Below are 26,031 nucleotides of genomic sequence, written 5' to 3'. Positions count from 1 at the left end.
CCGAACTTTAGAGGCCGAACTTAAAACAGAAGTTCGCTCAACACTATGTGCCGCCATTTTCAGCGTCACAGCGCTGACGCAAACGTATCTGGCGCATGACATGACTGCTGCAGCCAATCACTGGCCTCAGTGGTATGCGGCACAAAATCACTGATTGGCTGCAGCAGTCACCTGCCATATACCGCTATGGGTGCAGCAAACACGCCGGGCGACCACGTGTTAGGATAGGTGGCAACCGCAGCTGGGACTTCTAGTACCACAGAAACTAAGTGTAGTGGTATGCTAGGCAGCCTGAGACTTGTAGTGCGATAGAGAACACATGAATGTAGTTATGCTGGGATTTGTGGTGCCAACCATACCTTGTAATGTCATTAAACGCGCGCGTAACCAGACGAATTCGCGCCTTCTGGGCACGTGACGTCACACGGCGCCATCTGCCGGCCGGTCATAGTTTACGTGTCAGCGCGTTATCAACTCTGCGCTTTCTGAGCGCCATCTACTGGCTGACAGCAGACACGTTCCCTAACTTGCATCTTGTTTTGCGGTCTGCGCGCCCCCTGCTGGCTAACGTTGTTCAGAGCCGTTCCCTTGGAAATAAGGCCTCGGTGTTTGTATGTGGGTAGGCGCCATCTTCTGGTCGGCAGTGGGATTTTCTGGTTGTTATTTCTTCCGGGTGAAATCATGGCGCAGGGAGCAGTGGTGAAGGAGCAGAAATATGACAGGCAGCTCAGGTACGGCCATTGTGGAGGCTTTCTGGTTATTTTTTGTGCATGGGTAGGATGACCCACGGTGTGAAACGTGCGGCCATTGTTCTGCAGTGTGCACAGCTCCACGTGTACTGCCTGCCCCGTTCACACTATTGTTGTAGTTTCCATGTGCATGAGGGTGCGTTATTTGCCCGTTCTGTGTTGTGCAGTGTTATTCCTATACACAGCATATCCTGTATCATGGCTGCTACTATGACCCGAGTATACGCCGTATCATTTCCATCACTTCATTATACTAATTATCACCGTTCTTTATTGTCTGGGAATATCTGTGATTCCCGGGTTCTCCCACAAAGTCTGACTGACAACTACCTGCAGACAAAGCCGCCCCTCCTCGTCGCTGTATGTGGCCGCCTCCCCCTCCTCGTCGCTGTATGTGGCCGCCTCCCCCTCCTCGTCGCTCTCTGGGGCCGCCCGCCTCCCCCTCCTCGTCGCTCTCTGGGGCCGCCCGCCTCCCCCTCCTCGTCGCTCTCTGGGGCCGCCTGCCTCCCCCTCCTCGTCGCTCTCTGGGGCCGCCCGCCTCCCCCTCCTCGTCGCTCTCTGGGGCCGCCCGCCTCCCCCTCCTCGTCGCCGTCTGGGGCCGCCCGCCTCCCCCTCCTCGTCGCCGTCTGGGGCCGCCCGCCTCCCCCTCCTCGTCGCCGTCTGGGGCCGCCCGCCTCCCCCTCCTCGTCGCCGTCTGGGGCCGCCCGCCTCCCCCTCCTCGTCGCTCTCTGGGGCCGCCCGCCTCCCCCTCCTCGTCGCTCTCTGGGGCCGCCCGCCTCCCCCTCCTCGTCGTTCTCTGGGGCCGCCCGCCTCCCCCTCCTCGTCGCTCTCTGGGGCCGCCCGCCTCCCCCTCCTCGTCGCTCTCTGGGGCCGCCCGCCTCCCCCTCCTCGTCGCTCTCTGGGGCCGCCCGCCTCCCCCTCCTCGTCGCTCTCTGGGGCCGCCCGCCTCCCCCTCCTCGTCGCTCTCTGGGGCCGCCCTGACTGACCACAAGTGAAATGTACATGACGGACTCTGTGTTTCCTTTGTAGATTATGGGGCGATCACGGGCAGGAAGCTCTGGAAATGGCTCATGTTTGCCTGATAAACGCCACTGCCACTGGCACGGAGATCCTGAAAAACTTGGTGCTGCCAGGTGAGTGAGGGGACATGATGTGTCTTATCACTTGTTATCAGGGTTAAGAATCCATAGAAAAGCTCATAGAGAAAATCCAGCAGCGGAATGCAGGAGCTGTTTATGGCGGCCTGGACCACCACTGCCTGTGTCTGTATAGGCCGACCACGAAGCCTCCTCGCGGCCCTCAGTCTGACCTTCCATCATCTTCTTTGCAGGTATTGGCTCCTTCACCATTGTGGATGGCAACCTGGTGAGCGGAGAGGATGTCGGGAACAAGTACGTTCTAGTAACGAGATTTACTTCATGTGAAATCTGAAAGTCTCTTCAAAGCGATAGACTTTTCTTCAAGGAGCTGGAGCCCCCCGACGATCACTAGAAGGAGGAGAGCGAAGGGCTCACATCACGCGCTCTCTCCTCACTGCGGGGGACAGGCTCGATCCTGCAGCGAGGAGAGAGAGAGAGCGCGCCGCGTGTGAGCCCTTCTCTGTCCTCCTTCCAGCGATCAGTGGGATCCGGGACTATGACCAGGTATCAAAGGTTTTCCTAAAGTACAGGGACACTTTAAGGCCTCGTGCACACAAAAAATGGATCCTCAAAAAATAGGGATGACGTCCGTGTGCATTCTGTATTTTGCAGAACGGATCAGCCAGCCCCTAATAGAACAGTCCTATCCTTGTCCGTAATGCGGACAGAACGGACATATAGAAACGGAATGCACACGGAGTAACTTCAGGTGTTTTTTTTTTTTTTTTTTTGTGGACCCATTGAAATGAATGACTGACTGCGCATATGGTCCGCCAAAAAAAAAAGGAACGGACACTGAAAGAAAATACATTCGCGTGCATGAGCCCTAAAGCAGAGAAGCCTTCATCTGAACAGATCCACTATCACTCATTTATGGTCTGTGCAGCTGCCGTAGTGTGAACAACGTCCTACTGGAGATGGATGGAGAGGGAGAGATAGAGAACCAGATAGATGTATCTATATAAATAGAGAGATATTTCCATTTTATATAATAAAATATATATTTTTCTTTTTTAGCTTTTTCCTCCTCAGAAGTAGTATTGGAAAGGTAAGTCAAAGTCTCTGTGTGATTCACTGGGGTGATAGAAGCCCCTTTGTCATTTATGCGCCCCGTCCCCCGTCATGCACCCGCTCTGGTTTAGGTTGGGACGTAGGTATGCCGGGAAAGCTCCTGCCATACGGGCGTACCGTGTGCATAGGGCCCATTAGTCAGCACACCACTAGAACCGGCCTGGAATAGCCTCATAGACTGCGCTACTCCATCCTGGGAGTCTAGGAAAAAAAAATAAACGTGTGTTAAAGGGGTTTTCCAGGAGTAGAATATTGATGGCCTATCCTCAGGTCATCAATATCTGATCAGTGAGGGTCCCGTACCTGGAACCCCTGTCGATCAGCTGTTTGAAGAGGTCACAGCGCTCTGGTGAGCACCCTGGCCGCCTCGCAGCTTACCAAGCACAGCGCCTCCATTGTTCTACTGGCTGTGCTTGGTATTACAGCCAATGCCCGTGCACGTGGGAAGAGGCTGCAGTGCTTATCGAAGCGACCTCTTCCTAGGCCTGGGCTGCAGTACCAAGCGCAGCCACTATACAATGGTCGGCGCTGTTCTAGGTATGCTGTGCGCAGCGCCACACCCTCTTCAAACAGGTGATGGGCGGGGGTCCGACACTCACCGATCAGATATTGATGATCTGTCCTGAGGGTATGCCATCAATATCAAAATCTCTTTAAAGGGGCTGGCCCATCTCATACATTAGGGGCATATCTCTAGGATATGCCCCCAATGTCTGATTGGTGTGGGTTTCATCTCTGGGACCTGCACGGATCTCTAGAACGGATCTTGCAAAGTGAAGGAGAGCACACCATCTTCCATTGATTTCTATGGCGGTGCTATTTCCATCAGCCCCATAGAAGCGAGTGGAGCGCTGGCCGCACTTTCGTGGTGCCGTTCCCATTCATTTCTGTGGAACTTCCAAAAAATAGCCAACCTGCGCCTATCGGACACCGGTGGCATATCCTAGCGCTATGTTCCAATGTATAAGATGGGCCAACTCTTTTAATGGTATGTCTGTTAGAAAAGTGGCGGCCAGCAACATTTTGAATGCAGCTCTGGATGTGTAAGACATCTGATGCATGCTGGAACTTGATATTGGTGTAAGATAAGGATACGACTCTGGGGGTGCATGGTGATTGAGCAAGGTGGTGGACTCGAATCCGCACACTCCAGGGTCCTGGACATGCGGCCTAGATGGGAATCCTTATTGGCTCAATGTGGTTTTCTTCTTCATCCAGAGCCGGGCCGAGGCCTCCATGGAACTATTGCAGGAGTTGAATGAAGACGTCACGGGCAATTTCGTCCCCGAGGTTGGTGCACGCTGTGGGCAGTGTAATGTGGCTCTCCAGCTCTGATATAGAAGCCGGCGGCTGTCAGGGCCTGCTGGGAGTTGTAGTTTTGCAGGGGTTGGGGATCACCAGCCGGCACTATGGAGTTTGCAGCACATGGGAGATTTCTATTGCCTAATAGGAGACTTTTTTTTGTTTTTTAGGATCCAGAGCAACTTTTAGACAATGACCCATCTTTCTTCTGCAAGTTCACATTGGTGATCGCCTCTCAGCTGTTGGAGAGGTAGGTCGGAGCACCCACTGCTCTACCATCACCATGACTTTTATACGGCTTCTGATATTTATCTCTGTTCCAGCACTTTGCTGCGTTTGGCTGAGACGCTCCGGAACGCCAACATTCCTCTCTTGATTTGCCGAACGTATGGTTTTGTTGGCTACATGAGGATCGTCGTGGAAGAACATAACGGTACGTGCTGTGGGGGATTCGAGATTGCTGATCCCTGCGCTAGGATATGCCTCACGTCAGATAAGCAAGCCTCCGAAAGTGAAGGAGAGTGCACCTCGCATGCAGTGTGGGCTCTCCATTCATTTCTATGGGAGGTCCAAAAATAGAGCTGAGCGAGCTCTGTTTTTGGCAGTCCCATAGAAATGAATGGAAAGTACAAGAGCGGCCACCGCTCCATTGACTTCTATAGGAACACCAGAGATAGCCAAGCCAACTTCTGCTATTTTCGGCAGTTCCATAGAAATGAATAGAGGGCGGCTACGCATGCGAGGCTGCTCTCCACTGACTTTAGGGGGTTTTCGTTCCGGAGATAGGTGCGGGTCTCATCTCTATCTGTCTTGGATGGTCTATTCTAGCAATATGACACCAATATCACAAATGAAAAAAACCCCTTTAGACCAGGGATGCTCAACCTGTGGCCCTCCAGCTGTTGCAAAACTACAACTCCCGGGCAGCCTACAGCAGGGCATGATGGGAGTCATAGTTTTACAACAGCCGGGGGGCCGCATTTTGAGCATCCCTGCTCTAGAGGAACACTCGAGATGGACGAACACTTGATGAAGCTTTCTTCCTGCATAATTTTCCAGTTGTAGAATCTCATCCTGATAACGCGTTGGAGGATCTGAGGCTGGACCAGCCCTTCACCGAGCTCCAGGAACACCTCCAGTTATATGACCTGGACAATATGGAGAGAAAGGTATTTGCCATATCCAGTACCAATTCAATATCCTTAAGGGGGTTGTCCTATTAAGATAACTTATCCCCTAGCCACAGTGTCCAATTGGTGGGGATTTGACCACTGGGGCCCGGCCATTCACCAGAATGGGAGCTCGTGCTCCCCGTCTGAATGGAGCTGCAGACATGAACGCATGTCCGCCACTCCATTCAACTCTATGGGACTGCCACAAATAGCCAAGTACTAACGCTTGGCTGTCTACGGCAGTGCCATAGAGGTGAAAGGAGCGGCAGTGTGTGACCACCGCTCCATTCGAACTGGGGAATACAGGACCTGGTTCTCTTGATTGACGGGACTCCCTATACACCATTTAAAGAGGTTCCCCAGTAGGACAGTCCCGTTCCATATGGCCTATTACAACAACTAAACATTTGTAAAGCGCTTTTCTCCCGTAGGACTCAAAGCGCATTAGGACATAGGGGCCTCCTGCTTGGGGACCCTCTGTCATTTATTCTCTATAGTAGCTCTCAAGTTAACGGGTCTGATGCCCAACCAGCGCTCAGGTCAAACAGGGTAGTTTGTTTGTGATTGGTGAGGGTCCCAGTGGTTGGAGCACCCCTTTAACTCATCCTTTTCTGGCAGTCATTTATCTGTTTCTCTTCCACATATAGGACCACAGTCACACTCCATGGATTATTGTGGTGGCCAAGTATTTAGAGAAATGGTGTAGAGAGGTGAGTTTCCGGTGGGGTGTCTGCGGGGTCTTTGGGTCTCCCTTCCCTCTGACCACTTGACTTTTCTTGTAGAATGCAGGACAAATACCCAAGAGTTACAAAGAAAAGGAATCCTTCAGGGATCTCCTCAGACAAGGTATGTTCTTCTAGTAGCCATGCTTCTACCTACGTAGACTGACCCAGGATCTAACCTGATGATCTGGTGTCACAGGCATCCTGAAGAACGAGAATGGCATGCCGGAGGATGAGGAGAACTTTGAGGAAGCCGTGAAGAACGTGAATACTGCGCTGAACACGACAAAGGTTTGTATTCCTGTCCAATAAGAGATCCCGTGCTGTAAGAAAATGGTGAATTGTCCGGGACAACAGCGTCCATTGTTTTTTGGGCATGTCCATTGCTTTCAGAGGGGTTCCATCTCTGACGGCATATCTCCCAGGATACACCATGCATGTCTGTTAGGTGGAGATCCCATTAGACTCCCCAATCAATCCCTTTAAAAGGGTCTCCTTTGGAGAATGCAGCATCGGGAATGGTGTCACTGGTTGACTGTTCTCCCTGTAGATGAGGGATCCACACATTTCAAGCATTTGTCATATCCTGTAGATATTCCTTAAAGAGGACCTTTCACCGATTCTTACCCTATGAACTAAGTATACAGATAGGTAGAGCGGCACCCGGGGATCTCTCTGCACTTACTATTATCCCCGGGCGCCGCTCCGTTCTCCTGCTATGCCCTCCGGTATCTCCGTTCCCTAAGTTATGGTAGGCGGAGTCTGCCCTAGCGCTGGCCAATCGCACTGCAGAGCTCACAGCCTGGGAGAAAATAACCTTATTATAGCCTGGGGATAATAGTAAGTGCAGTGAGATCCCCGGGTGCCGCTCTACCTATCTGTATAGTTAGTTCATAGGGTAAGAATCGGTGAAAGGTCCTCTTTAAAGAGGTTTTCTGTGACGCCCAAATTTTTTGCTGAAGGCCAAGAATGTTATAAAAAAAAAAAAAAAAAAAAAGCCTTTCTTCAGCCCCTGGCGTTAGGTGTAGCGATTCGCTGTGGTAGACAGGACAAGTGGACGCAGTATAGAGGCAAAGACCAGTTTGTAACTCAAAAACTTCAGTGTTTTATTCACACTTATGGCAACAAAACAGTACGACAGTCCATTTGCAGTTTTGGTGTTCGTTCACACCTAGACAGTTCATACAGCAAAACCCGATCGGCATTGCTCAGGACAGAGCAGACCTCCCAAACTCAGGCCTCCAGCCCAGCACACGGCTCAGATCCCAATCCAGGGATTGCCAAAGCTCCTCTGTCATAAGAGAGAGGTAATTACCACCAGCTAACACTGCTGGCTGTTTTTTTTTTTTTTTTTTTTTTTTTTTTTTTTTTAATAGGCCAGTCAAGACCCGGCCTGGAACGTGGGGAGTAGTCGCCCACCCAGCACTTTTGACTACTCCCAGTAAGAGCCGTCCCGGATCAGCTATTACAGCTATATACGAAATAGGAAGGTGTCATACAGCAACTGCAGCTGACACATGAAAACTGGCTCTTACTTCACCGAGGCCAGGAACCTCGGTGACACACACCTTCCGTCAACTACGGTCCCTTGCACCTTCCTACAAAGGGTTGGCCACTGTAGCCTGGAAAACCCCAAACCCCTCGTGTCTTACCTGAGCACCCTAGTTAAATAATCTCCTGCTGCCCATGTATCTGTCGGTCTGTACGCAGCAGACGCTGGCGGCCCCCACGCCCATGACTGATGGTGGTGGTCACATGCATAACCCACATGACCACTGCTCTGGAAGCATCCTCTTCAGCGCTGAAAGCACTCAGTGCACGCGCAGGTACATGCAGGCGCCAAAGAGGATGCTTCCGGGGCAGTCATCAGTGGGGGACACTGAAACGGGGTGCTGAGATGAGACATGAGGGGCCCTGACATTTCCTAGGCTAGAGCCTACAAGTTTAGGGTGTTACTGGGATGTTTTTTTAGAAAGTGGCCGACCCCTTTAACCCTTTCCCTCTTTGAAAACCAGCATTGAGGAGGCCTTTACTAGTTTATATTATTTGGTTAGGATGACGTATTCTTGCCTTTTTGCTTTTTCTCAGATCCAAGGCAACATCGAAGAAATTTTTAATGATGAACGCTGCACAAACCTCACTCAGCAGGTGAATTGAAATGTACCATGAAATTCTTTAATCTGGGATCTGATCATTCAGAAGGTCTGGGTGCTTTAACCCTCTCTGCCCTTAGACGTAGACTGTATACGTTTTTCTAAAATCATTCCACAGTCTTGTGTATCTGATAATCCAGCATTTAAAAAGTCCCATGCGCTGGGTTAAAGGAACTTTCTCGCCCATATTCCTTGGGGGACACAGGAAACCATGGGTATAGCTCTGCTCCCTAGGAGGCGTGACACTAAGTGAAAGCTGTAAGCCCCTCCTCCATCAGCTATACCCTTCAGCCTGGAGAGAGAGACTGCCAGTTTTTGCTTAGTGTCCAAGGAGGCAAGACACCCCCTGCTTATGCAGGGTTGTTTTCCTATGATTTTTATTTTTGCGTTATTTGTTGTTTTTAATTCGATTTTTTTTCTACCTACAGGGACAACAGAGGCGCATTAGACCCCTCTGTTTCTCCCGGGGTTGAGTTGCGCCAGTGCCGGTAATTCCGCACTGCCGCCTCCCCCACAGAAGACAAGGTGGACCAGGGCAGCCTCGCTCCCCTGCGTCCCGCCAGCTCAGGGTCGCCCGCACGCCAAGTCCCTCCCCCGGTTTCCTGCCACTGCGGTGCCAGGAGCTGAAGGGGCGACCCTGCTGGACGGATTGAGGGTGAAGACAGCGGATGGTGAGAGTGGCTGCTCCAGCCTCCCCTTTTCCCTCCCTCCCACCGCTGCTACGTCCCCATGGCCATGGCCACTGCTACATGCACACTGCTACAGCCATTCCCCCCACCCCTCCCGAGCCCCCCCCCCCCCCTTACCGGGCAATGTTGGAGGGGAGTTTTATCTGGGCACAGAGACGCTGCCTTACAGGGGACGGCTGCAGGCAAGCAAACCGTCTGCCAATTCGCAGGTTGAAGCAGGCGCGGCGGGGGCCGCTTACATGGTGTGAACGGCGCCATTTCATGGCCGGCACTTCTTCACTTGGGGGGTTAAAATCATTTTGCCGCGCGCGCGGCTCTGCTTCAGAGCGGCAGAGGGGGGGCGGAGCTTCCTACATGCGCTCCGCTACTTCCGGGTTCATCGCACAGTGCTGCGTGGAATCCTCTCTGCAGTGCGATCCGAAGCCGTTCATCTCCGTGCTGCTGCCTCTCCTCCACAGCCTCCTCAGTCTGTTCCCCTTACCGCTGCCGCTTGCATCATCCGGGTCTGGTAGGACTTTTAACCCCCTCCGTGCCACAGTACTGTCGCTTGGGTGTTATCCCCGTTCCTTTTCTTTGGGGTCTCCCACTTCAAGTGCAACATCTTGTTCCACCATGTCAGACCCTTCTGCAGCCGCCAAGCCTTGGTACCATGCCTGTACGGCTTGTAGGGAACCCTTTCCCCGGGGGCAGTCTGATCCGCACTGTACTGCATGCCGGGCTCCACCGCAGCCTCAGTCGCCCGCTGTGTCGCTCCCTGCTGCCTCTGACCCGCCTGACTGGGCTAGATCCCTGTCCCAGGCCGTGGAAAGCCTCACTCATGTCGTGGGCCGCCTAATAGACAGGCCACCTACACCGCAGGACGCCTCACTGATTGTCGCGCCCTCCGGGTCCACTGCTTCTGCCGCTGCAGCGGGTTCACTCCCTCTTAGTGACCCCTCCCGAGCTAGGCACTCTCAGAAGCGTATTAGAGTAGAGCGAGCCTCCTCCTCGGATGCCTCCCTCTCCCCGCCACGCGTGCGCACCCAGACGAGCCTCTCCTCTCCAAAGGATTCGCTCTCTGAAGGTGAATTGGCGGTTTCAGATTTGGAAATGGACTCGGCCCTGCCGTCCAAGCTAGCCTCAGCGATGGGTCAACTCATCTCGGATATTCGTGACACCTTTAAGGTGCAGGATGATCCCCCTAGCTCGGACGCAGCTAGCGTCTCCTTTATCAGACCCAGGCAGGTCTCAAAAGTCTTTCCAATCCACTCTGATTTCTCCTCTGTGGTGTCTAAGGCTTGGGCTCGCCCGGACGCCCGTTTTGTCAACCCCAAGAAGCTGGACATTTGCTATCCCTTTCCAGCCGATGTCGTGGCCACATGGTCTTCCCCACCCAAGGTGGACCCCCCTGTGGCCCGGCTGTCAAAGAACACGGCCATCCCTGTTCCTGACGGGTCCTCTCTTCAGTCAGCGGAGGACCGTCGCATGGAGACCCTTTCCAAGGGCATTTTTGCTGCCTCCGGTTCTGCTCTCAGACCGGTTTTTGCCTCTGCTTGGGCAGGGAAAGCAATCTCTGCTTGGGGTGCGCAGCTGGAACAGGAGTTGGACTCGGACGTCCCCATCCAGGACCTACGTTCCTTGGCCCAGCTTATTATTCGGGCCGGGAATTTTGTTTGTGAGGCCTCCCTTGATGCGGGAGCCCTTATTGCACGCTCCTCCGCCCTGGCAGTTTCCGTCAGGAGGGAGCTCTGGCTGAAGGTTTGGAAAGCGGACGCTGCCTCCAAACGTTCCTTGGCGGGGCTACCGTTTGCGGGTTCCCGCCTTTTCGGGGTCCGCCTAGACGAACTTATTTCGGAGGCCACGGGTGGTAAAAGCACCCATCTTCCTCAACCCCAAGCCAGGGGCGCCCCCCGCGGACGCCCTGGTGCGTCTCGTTTTCGGTCCTCCCGCAGGGCCTCTGGGGCTCCCACCACAGCTGCCGCTTCGGCTCCTCCCCAGGACAAGCATAGGAAGCCGTTTTTTCGGGCGCAGCCCTCCTGGCGCAAGCCGCAGGCTGCCCGCACACCCGCAGCAAAGCAATCCTCTGCCTGAAGGCGCGCCCCCACCCACCCGGGTGGGGGGCCGGCTCCTCCTTTTCAGGGACGTCTGGTTGGCTCACGTCTCCGACGCCTGGGCCCTCGAAATTGTGTCCTCCGGATACAAAATCGAATTTGCATCCTTCCCTCCAGATCGGTTCTTTCGCTCCCGCCCGCCACGGGACCCGAAACGCGCGGCTGCGTTCTCCGCGGCCGTTCAAGCCTTACTGGACAGGGGGGTGATTACCCCCGTTCCTCTAGAGGAAAGGTTCCAAGGGTTCTACTCGAACCTCTTTGTAGTTCCCAAGAAGGGAGGTTCGGTGCGGCCCATTTTGGACCTCAAAAAGCTCAACCGTTTTCTCCTCCTTCGACGGTTTCGGATGGAGTCCCTCCGTTCCGCGGTGGCTTCCCTGGAGCAGGGAGATTTCATGTCTTCCATCGATATACAGGATGCCTACCTCCATGTTCCGGTAGCCCGGTGTCACCATCGCTTCCTCCGATTCGCCGTGGGGGACCTCCACTTCCAGTTTGTCGCCCTTCCCTTTGGGCTGGCAACAGCCCCCCGGGTGTTCACCAAGGTCCTGGCCCCGGTTTTGGCCTTACTCCGTTCCAGGGGTGTTTTTCTGCTACCGTACTTGGACGATATCCTCATCAAGGCTCCGTCCTTTTCTCAAGCGGTTGCCAGCGTGGATCTCACTCTAGAGACTCTGACGAGGTTCGGTTGGGTCATCAACTTCCCCAAGTCCTCCCTTCCCCCCTCCAGACAACTGGTCTTCCTGGGAATGCTTTTAGACACGGGAGCGGCGGAAGTACGTCTTCCCTCGGAAAAACGTCTGATCCTCCGTGGGGCGGTTCGGGGTCTCCTTCTCCACCGTCGACCGTCCTTCCGCTTCTGCATGCGGGTCTTGGGGCAGATGGTTGCCTGCTTCGAGGCGATCCCATTTGCGCAGTTTCACTCCCGCCCTCTCCAACGGGCGATCCTCTCCTCCTGGGACAAATCGCCGCAGTCTCTGGATCATCCCTTCCATCTATCGCCTCCGGTGAGGTCATCTCTCCGCTGGTGGTTACAGTCCCCTCTTCTGGGCAGGTCTTTTCTGCCACTCAACTGGTTGGTGGTTACAACCGATGCCAGTCTCTTGGGCTGGGGAGGCGTGTTTCCTCCCCGATCCGTCCAGGGCATTTGGTCTCCATTGGAGTCCAGACTCTCGATCAATGTCCTGGAACTGAGAGCGGCCCTTCTGTCTCTACGACACTGGACTCATCTGTTGAAGGGTCATCCAGTTCGTGTACAATCGGACAACGCCACGGCTGTGGCGTACATAAACCACCAGGGGGGGCACTCGCAGCGCTGCTGCAATGAGGGAGGTCTCCAGCATTCTCCGTTGGGCGGAAGCCCACGTCCCGGCCCTATCGGCAATTTTTATTCCAGGGGTGGACAATTGGGCGGCGGACTTCCTCAGTCGCACCACTGTCGACCCCGGCGAGTGGTCTCTTCACCCGGAGGTATTCGAGGCCATTTGCTTTCGTTGGGGCATACCGGACGTGGACCTCATGGCCTCCAAGTTCAATCACAAGGTCCCCGCCTATCTGTCCAGGGCCAGGGATCCGGGAGCTTGCGGAGCCGACGCCCTCGTTCTTCCTTGGCGAGGCTTCGCGCGTCCATACATATTCCCTCCCATCCCACTCCTGCCCAAGGTCCTTCGGAAGATCGCGGCGGAAGGCGTCTCGGTGATTCTGGTCGCTCCGGACTGGCCCCGCCGGTCTTGGTATGCCGACCTCATGCTGCTCCTGGCAGACGCGCCCTGGCCGCTGCCCACCAGGGAAGATCTTCTCTCTCAGGGACCGATCTTCCACCCGCGTTTAAGGTCCCTACGTTTGACGGCGTGGTTGTTGAGACCACCGTCCTGACACGTAGGGGTTTTTCTGCGGACGTCGTCCGCACCATGATCCGCGCCCGTAAGCCGTCCTCTTCTAGGATCTATTATAGGACCTGGAGGACCTATTTGGGGTTCTGTGCCGATCTGGGGATTCCTCCGCTCCGCTTTTCTCTCCCCACCGTTTTGTCCTTCCTGCAGAGCGGACTTGCCCAAGGTCTGGGTCTTAGTTCTTTGAAGGGTCAGGTGTCTGCGCTGTCCATTTTGTTTCAGCGCCCACTGGCCCCCCTTGGTCCTGTCAAGACCTTCCTTCAGGGCGTGGCTCACGCGGTTCCCCCGTACCGCCCTCCGGTACCGCCCTGGGACCTGAACCTGGTTCTCTCAGCGCTCCAGGCTTCTCCTTTCGAGCCTCTGCGGACGGTTTCCTTGCGACTTCTGTCCTGCAAGGTTATTTTCCTTGTGGCCGTCACCTCTCTTCGGAGGGTGTCCGAATTGGCTGCACTCTCCTGTCTGGAACCTTTCCTAGTGTTCCACCAGGACAAGGTGGTTCTTCGTCCGGTCCCTTCCTTCCTTCCTAAGGTGGTCTCCGCCTTTCATCTGAACGAGGACATCGTTCTCCCCTCTTTGTGTCCTTCCCCTTCCCACCCCCGGGAGAGGGAGCTTCATCGCCTGGACGTTGTCAGGGCGCTCAAGGTTTACCTGGAGGTAACCAGCTCTTTCAGGCGTACTGACTCGCTCTTTGTGGTTCCGGAGGGGTCGCGCAGAGGGATGGCGGCATCCAAAGTTGCTATCGCCCGTTTTGTCAAGATGGCTGTTACTGAGGCTTATCTCGCCAAGGGCAGGGTTCCGCCCCTCGGTGTTACCGCTCACTCCACTAGAGCGGTCGGGGCTTCCTGGGCTCAGAGGAATCGGGCTTCTACGGAGCAGATTTGCAAGGCGGCCACTTGGTCCTCCTTGCACACCTTCACCAAGTTCTACAGGGTGCATACTCATGCGTCGGCTGACGCTGCTTTAGGCCGTCTGGTGTTGCAGGCGGCAGTTGATTGATGCCTCCGGTGTTGGTCTAGTTTGTTCTGGTCCCTCCCTTCTGGGACTGCTCTGGAACGTCCCATGGTTTCCTGTGTCCCCCAAGGAATATGGGCGAGAAAAGGAGACTTTTGTATTACTTACCAGTAAAGTCTCTTTCTCGCTCTTCCTTGGGGGACACAGCACCCGCCCTTCATTTGGGTTACAGTTGTGGTTCCGGCTTGGTTGCCCCCGTTGGGGGCTTGACGGTTCTTTTTTCCGGTTGGTGGTTATCTTTCACTACTTGGACACGCAACTGGCAGTCTCTTCTCCAGGCTGAAGGGTATAGCTGATGGAGGAGGGGCTTACAGCTTTCACTTAGTGTCACGCCTCCTAGGGAGCAGAGCTATACCCATGGTTTCCTGTGTCCCCCAAGGAAGAGCGAGAAAGAGACTTTACTGGTAAGTAATACAAAAGTCTCCTTTTACTGCACATTAAAGGGGTTATCTGACAACTTACATGGTGGCCAAACAGTGTGTAAAAGATGAAACCACCCACATGTTCCGGCGCACTGTATACAGGCACATGACTGCTGATGAGCAAATAGTGGCCTCAGTGGTCATGCACACGTCACCGCTGAGGCCATTTATTGTCACGGCCCTATACTTCCAGTACGGATTTTTTTCCTGCTATTACACACTATCTGGCCTCCCTTTTGAAAGTCAGACGACCCCATTAAAGGGGATGTCCCATTACTACAACTTATCCCGTATCCACAAACAAGTGTCTGATCGTTGGGGCGCCGACCACTGGAGCCATAAGAATGGGGAAACAAGGAAAAGTCTGATGCACTGACGAGGTTTTAAAAAACAAGATATATGAATGTGTTTAAAGGGGTTTTCTGAGTGTCATCAATATCAGATCGGCGGGGGTCCGTAACAGCACACACGCCGATCCGCTGTTTGTAGAGGCCATGGCACACTGATGAGCTGCTGTGCTTAGTATTGTAGCCCAGGCCCTTATATTTGAATTTGGCTGCGTTGCGCCCAGGCCGTGTGACCGATGGACGTGACATCATTGGCCTCTTCAAACAGCTGATCTGCGGGGGTGTCGGGAATCGGACCCCCACCGATCAGATACTGATGACCTATCCTATCCTGGTCATCAGTCAAACACTCAGACAACCCCTTTTGGGTTTATCGTGACACCTTCTCTCTCTTTAATTCCAGTCGTCTGATTTTTGGATTTTGGCTCGAGCTGTGAAGGAGTTTACAGCGTGTGAAGGTAAAGGAAATCTGCCCCTGCGAGGAACGATCCCAGACATGATCGCCGACTCTGCTAAATTCATTAAACTCCAGAACGTGTGAGTTTCTGAACATTTTCCGGCTAATGTGCTATAGTTTATGAAAAAGCAAAATATTACTAAAGGGGAGACATCAAAATGTCACACACACCAGGTTTACAACGTCTTAAATGCCACAGCGACAAAATATTGTCACAAATGGCGTTTTTATGCCACCCATGCCTCTTTCTGAAAAGCGGCTGGGGCCAGCAGGTCCTGCACATTTATCTTCATTTGCGCCAGTTTTCTGGACTGCCAGAGGATGTGTCTCATATATAAAGCGCATCACCATAAACTAGGCGCACCCTCCGGCAGCACAGGAGATATCGTAGACTGATGTACAACACTAGTCTGTGATAAATCTCCCCCTAAGGGCTTGTTCACACAACCGTGCCGTTTTTTGCGGTCCGCAAAAAACGGATGCCGCCCGTGTGCCTTCTGCAATTTGCGAAACGGAACAGGAAGCCCATTATAGAAATGCCTATTCTTGTCAGCAAAACGGACCACGTAACAGAGCAACAGATGCGTACAGTATACGGACCGCATGCTGAATGCAGAAAACGGCCCGTATACGGAACGCATAATACGTTCGTGTGAACGAGCCCTAACTCTTAAGCTAGTTTCACATTAGCATTCAGAGATTTCCGCTGGTCCCCATTATAGTTAATGCATTCAGGCAACGCCGGCTCCAGAGATCTCCAGCGAGCTGTTGATGGGGTAAAGGGGTTGTCTCTAACTTCAGAAAACAGCATTTATCATGTAGAGGAGGTTAATAGAAGGCACTTACTAATGTATTGTGATTGTCCATATTGCCTCCTTTGCTGACTGGATTCAGTTTTCCATCACATTATACACTGCTCATATCTAGCGGTGGTCATGCTTGTACACTATAGAAAAAGCACTAGCCTATGTGCGCTCCCACGGTCCTGGCCACCAAAGAGGATGGCACTTTTTCCTATAATGTGCAAGCACGGCCATCGCTGTTAAATTGCAGGGTGGTTGTAACCCCTGGAAACGAGCAGTGTACAATATAATGGAAAAATGAATCCAGTCAGCAAAGGAGGCAATATGGACAATCGCAATACATTAGTAAGTGCCTTGTATTAACTTCCTCTACATGATAAATGCCACTTGCTGAAGTGACACAACCCCTTTAAGGGTACTTTCACACTTGCGGCAGAGGATTCCAGCAGGAAGTTCCGTCGCCAGAACTGCCTGCCGGATCCGGCAATCCGGACGCAAACAGATGGCATTTGTCAGACGGATCCGGATGCGGATCCGTCTGACAAATGCATTGAAATACCGGATCCGTCTCTCTGGTGTCATCCGAAAAAACGGATCCGGTATTTATTTTTTTCACAGATTTAAATGTCTGCGCACTTCAATGGAAATTAATGCCGGATCCGGCATTCTGGCAGGTGTTCAGGATTTTTGGCCAGAGGTAAAACTGCAGCATGCTGAGGTATTTTCTCCGGCTAAAAAACGTAAGGGGAACTGAACTAATGCATCCTGAACGGATTGCTCTCCATTCAGAATGCATTAGGATAAAACTGATCAGTTATTTTCCGGTATTGAGCCCTTGTGACAGAACTCAGTGCCGGAAAAGAAAAACGCTAGTGTGAAAGTACCCTAAGGCTACCTGCACTCCGCCTCTTGCAGAAGCTCTGCATGAATTTCTGTGCTTTTGCACACCAGGTGCAGGTTTCTTGCATTGAAAGGGTGAAATCGGCACAGAATTGACATCCTGCAGATTTAAATATCCACAGCTAAAGTGTATGGCTGTTAACATGTGAATCTATGGGCTCATTCGCACTTTCCGTGGACCCGCAAAAATTAGAAGTCATGTCCTATTCTTGTTTGTTTTGTGGACAAGAATAGGCATTTCTATAAAGGGCCATCCGTTCCGCAAATTGCGGAAGGCACACGGGCAGCATCCGTGTTTTGCGGATCCTCAATTTGCGGACCGCAAAACACGGCACGGTCGTGTGAACAAGCCCTATGGGTGATGTATGCCCTTGTATGCGGTGTGCGTCCGGAGAATTTCCTGTTTTCAAATTAAATGGACCCACTGAAAAATTCACCTGTGTCTTACCCGTCAACCTGTTGCCTTAAAGGTATCGAGAGAAAGCAAAAAATGACGCGTCCACGGTGGAAAACTATGTTTCTAAGCTCCTACAGTCTGTTGGCAGAGTAAGTCTTTGATGCAGGCTTTTTTTTTTTTTTCATTTTTGTGCCTAAATTCTTAATTACAATTTACAAAGATTTTATTCCTGCTGTACTAGAATTTAGTGTTTTTGTTTTGTTTTTTTATTTATTGCAGCCCGCAGAAAGCATATCAGAAAAAGATGTCCGACTTTTCTGTAAGTTTTTACCAAATTCATTATTTTCTTTTTAATTTCTTTGTGTTTATTTGTCTAATCAGCCATTATTTTGGCCATTGCAATAAGGCATATTCAGAAGAAATTCAGCCTAATGTAATGTACACAATGGTCAGCAGATGGCGCTGTATTTCTTCATAAAGTATGTATAGATGGGTTTTTTTCTGGGCCAGAGATGACTATTTAATTAATTGCCTCACGACCTTGTGCCAAATGTACTAAGGTTACCAAAATATTTATTGTGCCTTTTTTTTGCTCTTGATGGATCTGTTTAAAGCTATTTTAAAGAGGACCTGTCGTTATAGTCATTTTGCCAATTATCCTTTTTACAGCTAAAGTGGAAATTAAATAGTTTGCATGCTTTTATCTAAAATTGTCAATCCAGCATTAGTAATTTTGCATTTGTAAGATGCGAGTCTGTGTAAAAGGCTTTTCTTTTTTCAGGCAGGAATTGCGCTTTTCTTCGATTAGTCCGGTGCAGATCTTTAGCTGCAGAATACGGGATAGACACTGCTAAAAAGGATGATATTGGTAAGAAGACCAAAGGGGTTGGGCAGGATTAAAACAGCATGGCCGTTGTCAACAGGTTGTGTGTGGCATTGTAGCTCAGTCTCATGTCCATGTGTATGAATATAGCACTTCTGCAGTACCAGGCACAACCCATGGACAGTGGTGGCGCTGTTTCTGAAACAAGGCAGCCATCTTTTTTGAACGCGTTCCTCCTGGTCATGTTATATATAATTATTTTGTTTAAAGGGACATTATGCCTAAATGAATCCCCGATCATCATTGTGTACTGCCAGCCTAAATAACGTGAATTGTGGGTATCCTGTTGTCATCTGCTGAGACGGTGTCGTTTTCTTCCAGTTTCCTTTATGGAGAATCCAGATAATGAAATTGTCTTGTACTTGATGCTGAGAGCTGTGGACAGGTTCCATAAACAGCATGGACGATATCCAGGTAAATTCTATCTTTTAGCTAAATTTTAGAAATATTGATTTACTTTAAGGCCCTGTTTACATGGCTGGATGTAGCCAGCGATTGTCGGGAAGGAAGCGTTCCTTTCCAGCATTCGCCTGCTCGTCAGCAGAGGAGACTGCTGCTTTTAGATCTCCTCCACAGTATGGGGAGCAGTGATCGCTAATGCCATCGCTTGTCCCCAAACTGACTCGTTGTCAGCACAATCTGCTCCCGGCAAACGATAATTTATTTGCCTACACAAACTATTGCTTACCCATCCTGTGGCATCTTAAGAGGACCCGTCCCCTCTCCTGAAATGTCTGTGTTAGTAACGACTTGCATTCCCCATGTAATAGCAATTCTGGAGCGTCTATTCTTATTACCCATTCCTTTATTATTCCTGCTAGAAGTTATGAATAAATCGCTAGCAGTCTGTAATGAAGGTGCAGATGGATGTTACCAGTAGGGGGGGTGTCCCTACACAGTCTGACACTGGCATCGCTGATTGGATAGTGTCAGACTGTACAGGGACCCCCCCCCCAACTGGTCACACCCATCTGTGCCTTTATTGCAAACTGCATGAAATTCGTTAATAACTTCTAGCAGGAGTAATAAACGAATAGCAGATCATAGATTCAGACCATGCTCCAGAATTGTGATTACACAGGGGATGCATTTAGCTACTAAAACAGACATGGCAGGAGATGTGACAGATTATCTTTAAAAGAGGTTTTCCAATGAAAAACACTTATAGGGGATAAGTGTCTGATCAGTGGGGTCCAACTGCTAGAACTCCAAGAGTAAGAACAAAAGTTCCCACGTCCCCGTCCCCCCCCATCATGTGCGCATGTCTGTGCCGCTCCATCCAAAGGTGGGAACACAGGACTCCTGTTATGATCAATGCGGGTCCCAGCTGTCAAACCCCCACTGATCAAACACTTTTCCTGTGGGTAAGGGAATAGGTTTGTAGAAAATACCCTTTAAGGTTTTGGAGGGCTGCAGACATCCATACATATCCACAGATACGTAATACTTAACGTTTAATGTGGCTCCCAACAGAAAGACCGCACTGAATAAGCAATCTGAATAAAAGGGGGTCTCGGGAGAGACATTGATGGCCTCTGACTAGACTAAAGCTGCAGTAGATTATTCTGGGAGACTCCCTTACTGACCAATGACTATAATGGGCAACCATGGGGCCTCCGAACTAAGCAGAGCCTATAGGAGACGAGTGGCAGTGCACTTTCCTAGATCCACTGCCATTTTGCTGTAATGGTTGAAGAGATTCGCAGTAGTCGGTTCACTAGTCGCCCTATATACTCTGGTGTCTGTCACTGAACATCTAAAGACCCCGTCCCCTTTACAATTCTTTCAGGTGTTTACAACTATCAAGTAGATGGAGATTTTTCAAAATTGAAGACATGTCTGAATAGTTTTCTCCAGGAATATGGGTTATCACTCGGCGTGAAGGACGACTACATCCAGGAATTGTAAGTGAACTTTTCCTTCATCGGGAATTACCGGTATGCGGGATTGGGTTTAAACATGTCAACCATGACTCCACATCAGGGAGGCAGTACTATCTGTACCTACATCATTGGCAGGGAGGCAGAACTATCTGTAGCTACATCATTTATATGGTGAGACAATGAAGCAGTACTATCTGTACTTACATCATTGGCAGGGAGGCAGTACTATCTGTACCTACATCATTTATAAGGAGAGACTAGGATGCAGTACTATCTGTACCTACATCACTATCTGTACTTACATCATTTATATGGTGAGACGGGGAGGCAGTAATATCTGTACCTACATAATTTATAAGGACAGCCAGGGAGACAGTACTATTGTTACCTAAATTGTGTATAAAGTGAGTACCTGCATCATCTGTAATCTTCATTTACAAGGAGAGACCAGTAGGACCCACTATCTGTGCCTGCATCATGTTGCTGCTGTTGTCCTCTTAGGCCCCTTGCGGACTCGCAGCGAGGCACCCGGCCTGACCTCCCAGCGCTGCCGGGGGTCACGTAGCATTATATTAATTTTATGATGCTATGTAACCCTTACAGTTCTGGAATGTATTAGATGCCACTGACATAATGCTGTCAGTGTTATCCAATACATTCCAACTGTAAGGGTTACATAGCATCATAAAATCAATATAATGCTATGTGACCCCCGGCAGCGCCGGGTGTCTTGCTGCGGATTTGTTGGTCTGCAAGGGGCCTTAAAATGATGGCTGCCCTTTTTTGCGATAGCTGCAGAATTACGTGTGCGGCCAGTCATGGTAAGTACATAAAAAGGGAGCATTAGTCAGATCCATGATGATCTCATTATGTATTTTCTGTTCACTGAGCGATTTAGCTCTGCACAGAACACAGATCTGTATGAAAGGAAACTCCCTTCTCAGTCATTACATGGAAAGCCAGAACTCATGGTCATGTGATGTAGCCCCGTAGCATTCGACCCTCTTGACCGCCACGTAGCGATGCCGTTTTTTTTTCACTACAGTACTTACAGAGCTGAGTGACTCGAAAGCAGACTGCACTAGCGAACTGGCTAAATTTAGCCGTAGATGAAGCCCCTCTGGCTAAACAGACACTCAGGTTCCTTTGTGATGAGATTGGTCTGGACAAGTGTCTTGCAGGAACTGGGTCAGACGCTGATGACTGCCGGTAGCGCCATGTTCACTGTGCACCATTTCTTTCTTTTCCAGCTGTCGATATGGAGCTGCTGAACCTCACACCGTCGCTTCCTTCCTAGGAGGTAATGTCTGCAATCGTACATTAATATACAGGTTTCTTAACGATTTAAAGGGGTTCTCCGGGCCTTTACCTAAAATGTTTCTTTCACCTAACCTGTGGCGCGAATACACCTTCAGCAGTACTCACCCTTCCATCGCTCCACCGATTCCACGATCCCGCAGGCTCTTCCTCTGACGTCCCGTGTGGATGTGCCCCTATTTCTTACCCTTCAGCTGCATAATGTAGATGCAGCTGAACAGCAAGAAAGTGGATCACAGAAGGGTAAGTACTGCTGAAACGGTTCTCTCCTCAGGCCCCCGGTGTGGAAGTACCCACAAGATCTTTTTTTTTTTAATCTGATAAATTTTTATTATTTTGTAAAAATAAACAATATCATTTTACTAAATTCTTGTGTCATATATTATGTTCAACACAGTGCAAAAGTACAAAACAGGATAGTCCATAAACAGGATCCTTAACATAAAGATCCAACAACCAAACTGTTTCTGTTACAGCGTTCACAGCATAGGAGATATTTTTCAATATTTTAATAGTTTGGACTTGGCGATATGTAATATGTTTATTTTGTGTGTAAAATTGGGGAAGGGGGTGATTTTTTTCATAACTATTTCCCCCCTTAGGGGCTAGAACCGGGGAACTTTTAATACCTTGTCCTATTCACCCTGATAGAGCTCTATCAGGGTGAATAGGACCTCACACTGTCCCTGCTGCCCTGTGCATAGTGCACACAGCAGCAGGGATGTTACCATGGCAGCCAGGAGTTCAGTAGTTTCCTGGCTGCCATGGTAACCGATCAGAGCCCCAGGATTACACTGCTGGGGCTCCGATCAGAAGCTGCCACCGCCACCAATGAGGAGGAGGGGAGGGGACCATGTGGCCACTGCCACCAATGAGGAGGAGGGGACCCTGTTGCCACTGCCACCAATGACTATAATACTGGGGTTGGGGCGCAGTGCGCCACCAATGAAGATAATTAACCTGTCAATACAAATGTAGTTTGCGAGTGTCTGCGGCATCACATACCCGGCCTCTATGACAAGGTGCTGCGATCCCCTGAGGAGTTAATTGCTGCAGTTTGGCCGATCCTGCCATAGCGGGCGGGTGCCGGGTATGTGATACCACCGGCACCCGCATCCTACACTTCTATTAACAGGTTAGTTATTTTCATTGGTGGCACAGTGGCCACAGCCCCTCCCCTCTCTTATTGGTGGCAGCGGCACCGTGGGGAGGGAGGTAGAGACTGCCTCCTTCTCCACTGTGCTGCTGTGGAGAACATGACGCGCGCTGGGAGAGGCGAGTGCCATGTTTTCTAAAAATAGCAGATCTCAGTATCGAATCGATCCAGGTCTAAAAGTATCGATTGGGTATCAATAGTTCATTACCTGGTGCAACACTAATTGCTAGTAGACGCCATCAGGGTCAGATGTCTCCAGATTGGGGCCCTCTTAAGTGCAGGGAGAGCAGCTGAGCATGCGTGGCCCCTCTCCATTCTCCGCTATGGGAGTTCCAAAAACAGCAGAGAGCTGGCTCAGCTATTTCCAGCAGTCCCATAGAGGTAAATGTAGAAGTGGCCACGCTGGCACGGCTTGCTATCTATTGACTGGTATGAAACTTCCAAGAACAGCCGAGTGTGCTCGCTTGACTGTTTTTGGAACTACCAGTGAATGAAGAGCAAGCGGTGCAAGTGTGATCTGCTCCTCTTTACTTTGGGGGCCCTGTTCTGGAAATTGGAGCGGTTCCCAGAGGTGGGACCTACACCTATCCTAGTGATATGCCCTCAGTGTCCCAGATAGGAATACCCCTTTAAGGCTACATACACAGGACGGTGAAAAAAAAATAAAAATCTGTTAAAAAACAGATAAAAACGGACAGTTTAACAGATGTTTTTTCACTGATGCCTTTCTGAGAAACGGACGCTAAAAACGGTCCTCTTCATATGTATGGGGGCTGTCGGTCAGTGAAAAGGGAAAGAATACAACGTGTTCTATTTTTTGACGTCCGTTATTCACTGGCCGTTGAAAAAACTGGTGTGTGAATTGCCCCATAGACTACCATTGTTCTTAAAACGGACGTGTGACAGCCGTTAAACAAAAACCAAAAAAAAAAAACGTGTGCATGAAGCCTATACCTAAGCTTATGAAATATTTTTGTGACTTTTTATTCTTCTGTATTTCAGGCACTGCGGCACAGGAAGCCATCAAAATCATAACGAAGCAGTTTGTTATATTTAATAACACCTTCATATACAACGCCATGTTACAGACCTCCGCTACCTTCCAGTTGTAGCCTCATTACCCGTGATGACCCACAGAAGAACACGTGAGCCAGGAGTGGGTCCCTGGACCCCGGCACAGTACACTGACTGCACTACATACCAATAGGCGCCATCTCAGCCAGCCCATGCCTCCATATAATAAAGTGGATAGGTCATTTTCCAAATCCCCCCCCCCCCCCCCCCCCCCCGGTTCATTATTCTGTAGCTGCATAGGATGGCTGAGGTGACACTAGGTGGATTGGCCGATCAGTCTCCTCCTTCTTTGGGCTTTGCCTTCTTGGTGTCTTTACGGGGCCCCCATCATCTGGCAGATTCGTGATGCTACCTGAGGGCCACTACTACTGCTGCTGTTTGAGCACATGTCCCTAGCTAAGAGGGCACTTGGTTCTTGGACTTATCAGTAGGCCACTGAGGGAACCCCCGACAGACAAGGGCCAGCTGGCCGCTACTACTGAGAAAAAAAAGTGTGTCCTTCTACTCGTGAGTCTTGTAAGGCCTCTTGCACACGACTGTATGGCTTTTTCAGTCTGCAAAAAACGGATCCGCAAAAAATAAAAACTATTGGTGTGCAAGAGGCCTAAGGGTCCATTCACACGTCCGTAGTGCATTGCGGATCCGCAATACACCCGGCCGGCACCGCCATAGAAATGCCTATTCTTGTCCGCAATTGCGGACAAGAATAGGACATGCTCTATTTATTTATTTTTTTGTCCGGATCTGCGGACCGGAAGATCGGGGCCGCGCTGTGGAGAGCACATAGTGTGCTCTCTGCATCCATTCAGTCCCCATAGAGAATGAATGGGTCCGCACAATTGCGTAACGGGTGCAGACAACACTTGCAGATGTGTGAATGGAGCCTAATAGTCATTGACAGTCAGTTTGTAAACCGGGCTGTTTTGTGGTAAAACATGCATATCCGCACACTGTTTAGATAGGGTCACAGTTGCGCTGTGTCCAGTACACATTCTCACCACAACTCCCAGCATGCTCCATTCACCTCTATAAGGCCACTTTCAGACGAGCGATTGCATACTGCGGACTCGCTGTGTGAGCATGCCTGCCGGGGTCGTATAGCATTATATTGATTTATGATGCTATGTAACCCTTACAGTTCTGCAATGTATTGTATCAGTGTTATACAATACATTCCAGACCTCTAAGGGTTACATAGCATCATAAATCAATATAATGCTATACGACCCCGGCAGGCATGCTCACACAGCGAGTCCGCAGTATGCAACTCGCTAGTCTGAAAGCGGCCTGATAGAGGTGAATGGAGCATGCTGGGACGGGAGTCGTCTCATACTCGTGCAGTATGCAACGCGCTCATCTGAAAGCGGCCGAAGAGTTCTAAGAACAGCCAAGTGAGTGTGCCTGCTGGGAGTTGTAGATTTACCCCCAGAAGTAGCTGATCCCTGCTCTACAGGATTTGCCGTAATTGTCGTCTCACAGATTTGGTGAACTCTCGGTCACCACATTCTCCGTATTTCGGTGGAGACGTGGCTGCGGCGGCCAGGAATTTGCAGACCGGTGGTCACTTACAATGAATTCTGCGGGTGGTCGCTAGGCGCCCCGTTCTGACACAAGCTCTACTTGTCTGTCCGGTTCTTGTCTGTACATTGCTACATCTGGAATACGAATTTTAATAAAACCTCTCCACATAGAAGTTTGGGTGTTCTTATTACAGTGCTGCGGCATCACTAATCCAGCATCTGCCAGGCGTGTGGAGTTGATCCGTCTACTTTTTGTTGGATTTGTATTGAGCGTTCTTCTAGGACTTTTAGAATTCTGGTATACGGACACCCCACAGTCCAGCAATGAAACAAGTCTGGTTTATCCTAGGCCAGGCATGCTCCAGCTGCGTTAAAAACCACAACTCCCACAATGCCCTCCTGTAGGCTGATAGCTGTACGCTGTTCGGGCATGCTGGGAGTTGTAGTTTTGCAACAGCTGGAGGGCCACAGGTTGAGCATCCCTGTTCTAGACTATTAGTATTTCAAACCCTCCTCCCTCCCCAAAAAAGCTCCCAGGCTCGGATTTTCCGAAAGCTTAGAGACCTGTTGGAAGCTGATGCCATTTTCTCAGAGTCCATGATTGTGCCCATGTTGTTATTCTTTGAGACCCTGACTGATCTCTACAGTCGCCTGTACCCCGTTACAAACAACTTCATAACCAAATGCCAAAAATGACCCCTGCCCGTTGTGCAGAGACCTAACACTTCAGCGCCAACTAGAAGAATTGCTTCTAAGGCTGTGTTCACATTGCGTTTTTGACCTCCATTTATGGCAAGAAAAGCTCCCTATGTATATCTTATACGGCTGCCATCCGTCACCAGTGGCATCTGTTCTGTGTATATGTGGTAACAAGCCACTAAAAAG

The 26,031-nt window shown here is 50.6% G+C and overlaps 1 protein-coding gene across 1 annotated transcript; it reads left to right on the top strand.

Annotated features, from left to right (window-relative positions):
- Positions 1 to 645: 645 nt before the first annotated feature.
- Positions 646 to 24,218, top strand: NAE1 (NEDD8 activating enzyme E1 subunit 1). The gene is made up of 20 exons (XM_040409282.1): positions 646 to 731; positions 1,779 to 1,882; positions 2,080 to 2,140; positions 2,906 to 2,936; positions 4,178 to 4,249; positions 4,432 to 4,511; positions 4,585 to 4,694; positions 5,321 to 5,430; positions 6,081 to 6,143; positions 6,216 to 6,279; positions 6,355 to 6,446; positions 8,244 to 8,303; positions 15,160 to 15,293; positions 17,387 to 17,462; positions 17,593 to 17,632; positions 18,095 to 18,181; positions 18,518 to 18,610; positions 19,986 to 20,100; positions 21,330 to 21,379; positions 23,555 to 24,218. Exons 1-20 carry the CDS (start codon positions 682 to 684, stop codon positions 23,662 to 23,664), a joined length of 1,602 nt encoding a protein of 533 aa, XP_040265216.1. The 5' UTR covers positions 646 to 681; the 3' UTR covers positions 23,665 to 24,218.
- The last annotated feature ends 1,813 nt before the right edge of the window (positions 24,219 to 26,031 follow it).

Source organism: Bufo bufo, chromosome 10 (genome assembly GCF_905171765.1).
Source record: "Bufo bufo chromosome 10, aBufBuf1.1, whole genome shotgun sequence".
NCBI lineage: Eukaryota > Metazoa > Chordata > Amphibia > Anura > Bufonidae > Bufo > Bufo bufo.
This window is presented reverse-complemented; position numbering and strand designations above follow the sequence as displayed.

What these genes read in the sequence shown, in the direction of transcription:
- NAE1 (XM_040409282.1), top strand. Translation starts at nt 682, where the DNA reads ATGGCGCAGGGAGCAGTGGTGAAGGAGCAGAAATATGACAGGCAGCTC. An exon ending in CGGGCAATTTCGTCCCCGAG is followed by an intron (nt 4,250 to 4,431) that starts GTTGGTGCACGC and finishes TTTGTTTTTTAG; the next exon opens with GATCCAGAGCAACTTTTAGA. An exon ending in CGTCGTGGAAGAACATAACG is followed by an intron (nt 4,695 to 5,320) that starts GTACGTGCTGTG and finishes ATAATTTTCCAG; the next exon opens with TTGTAGAATCTCATCCTGAT.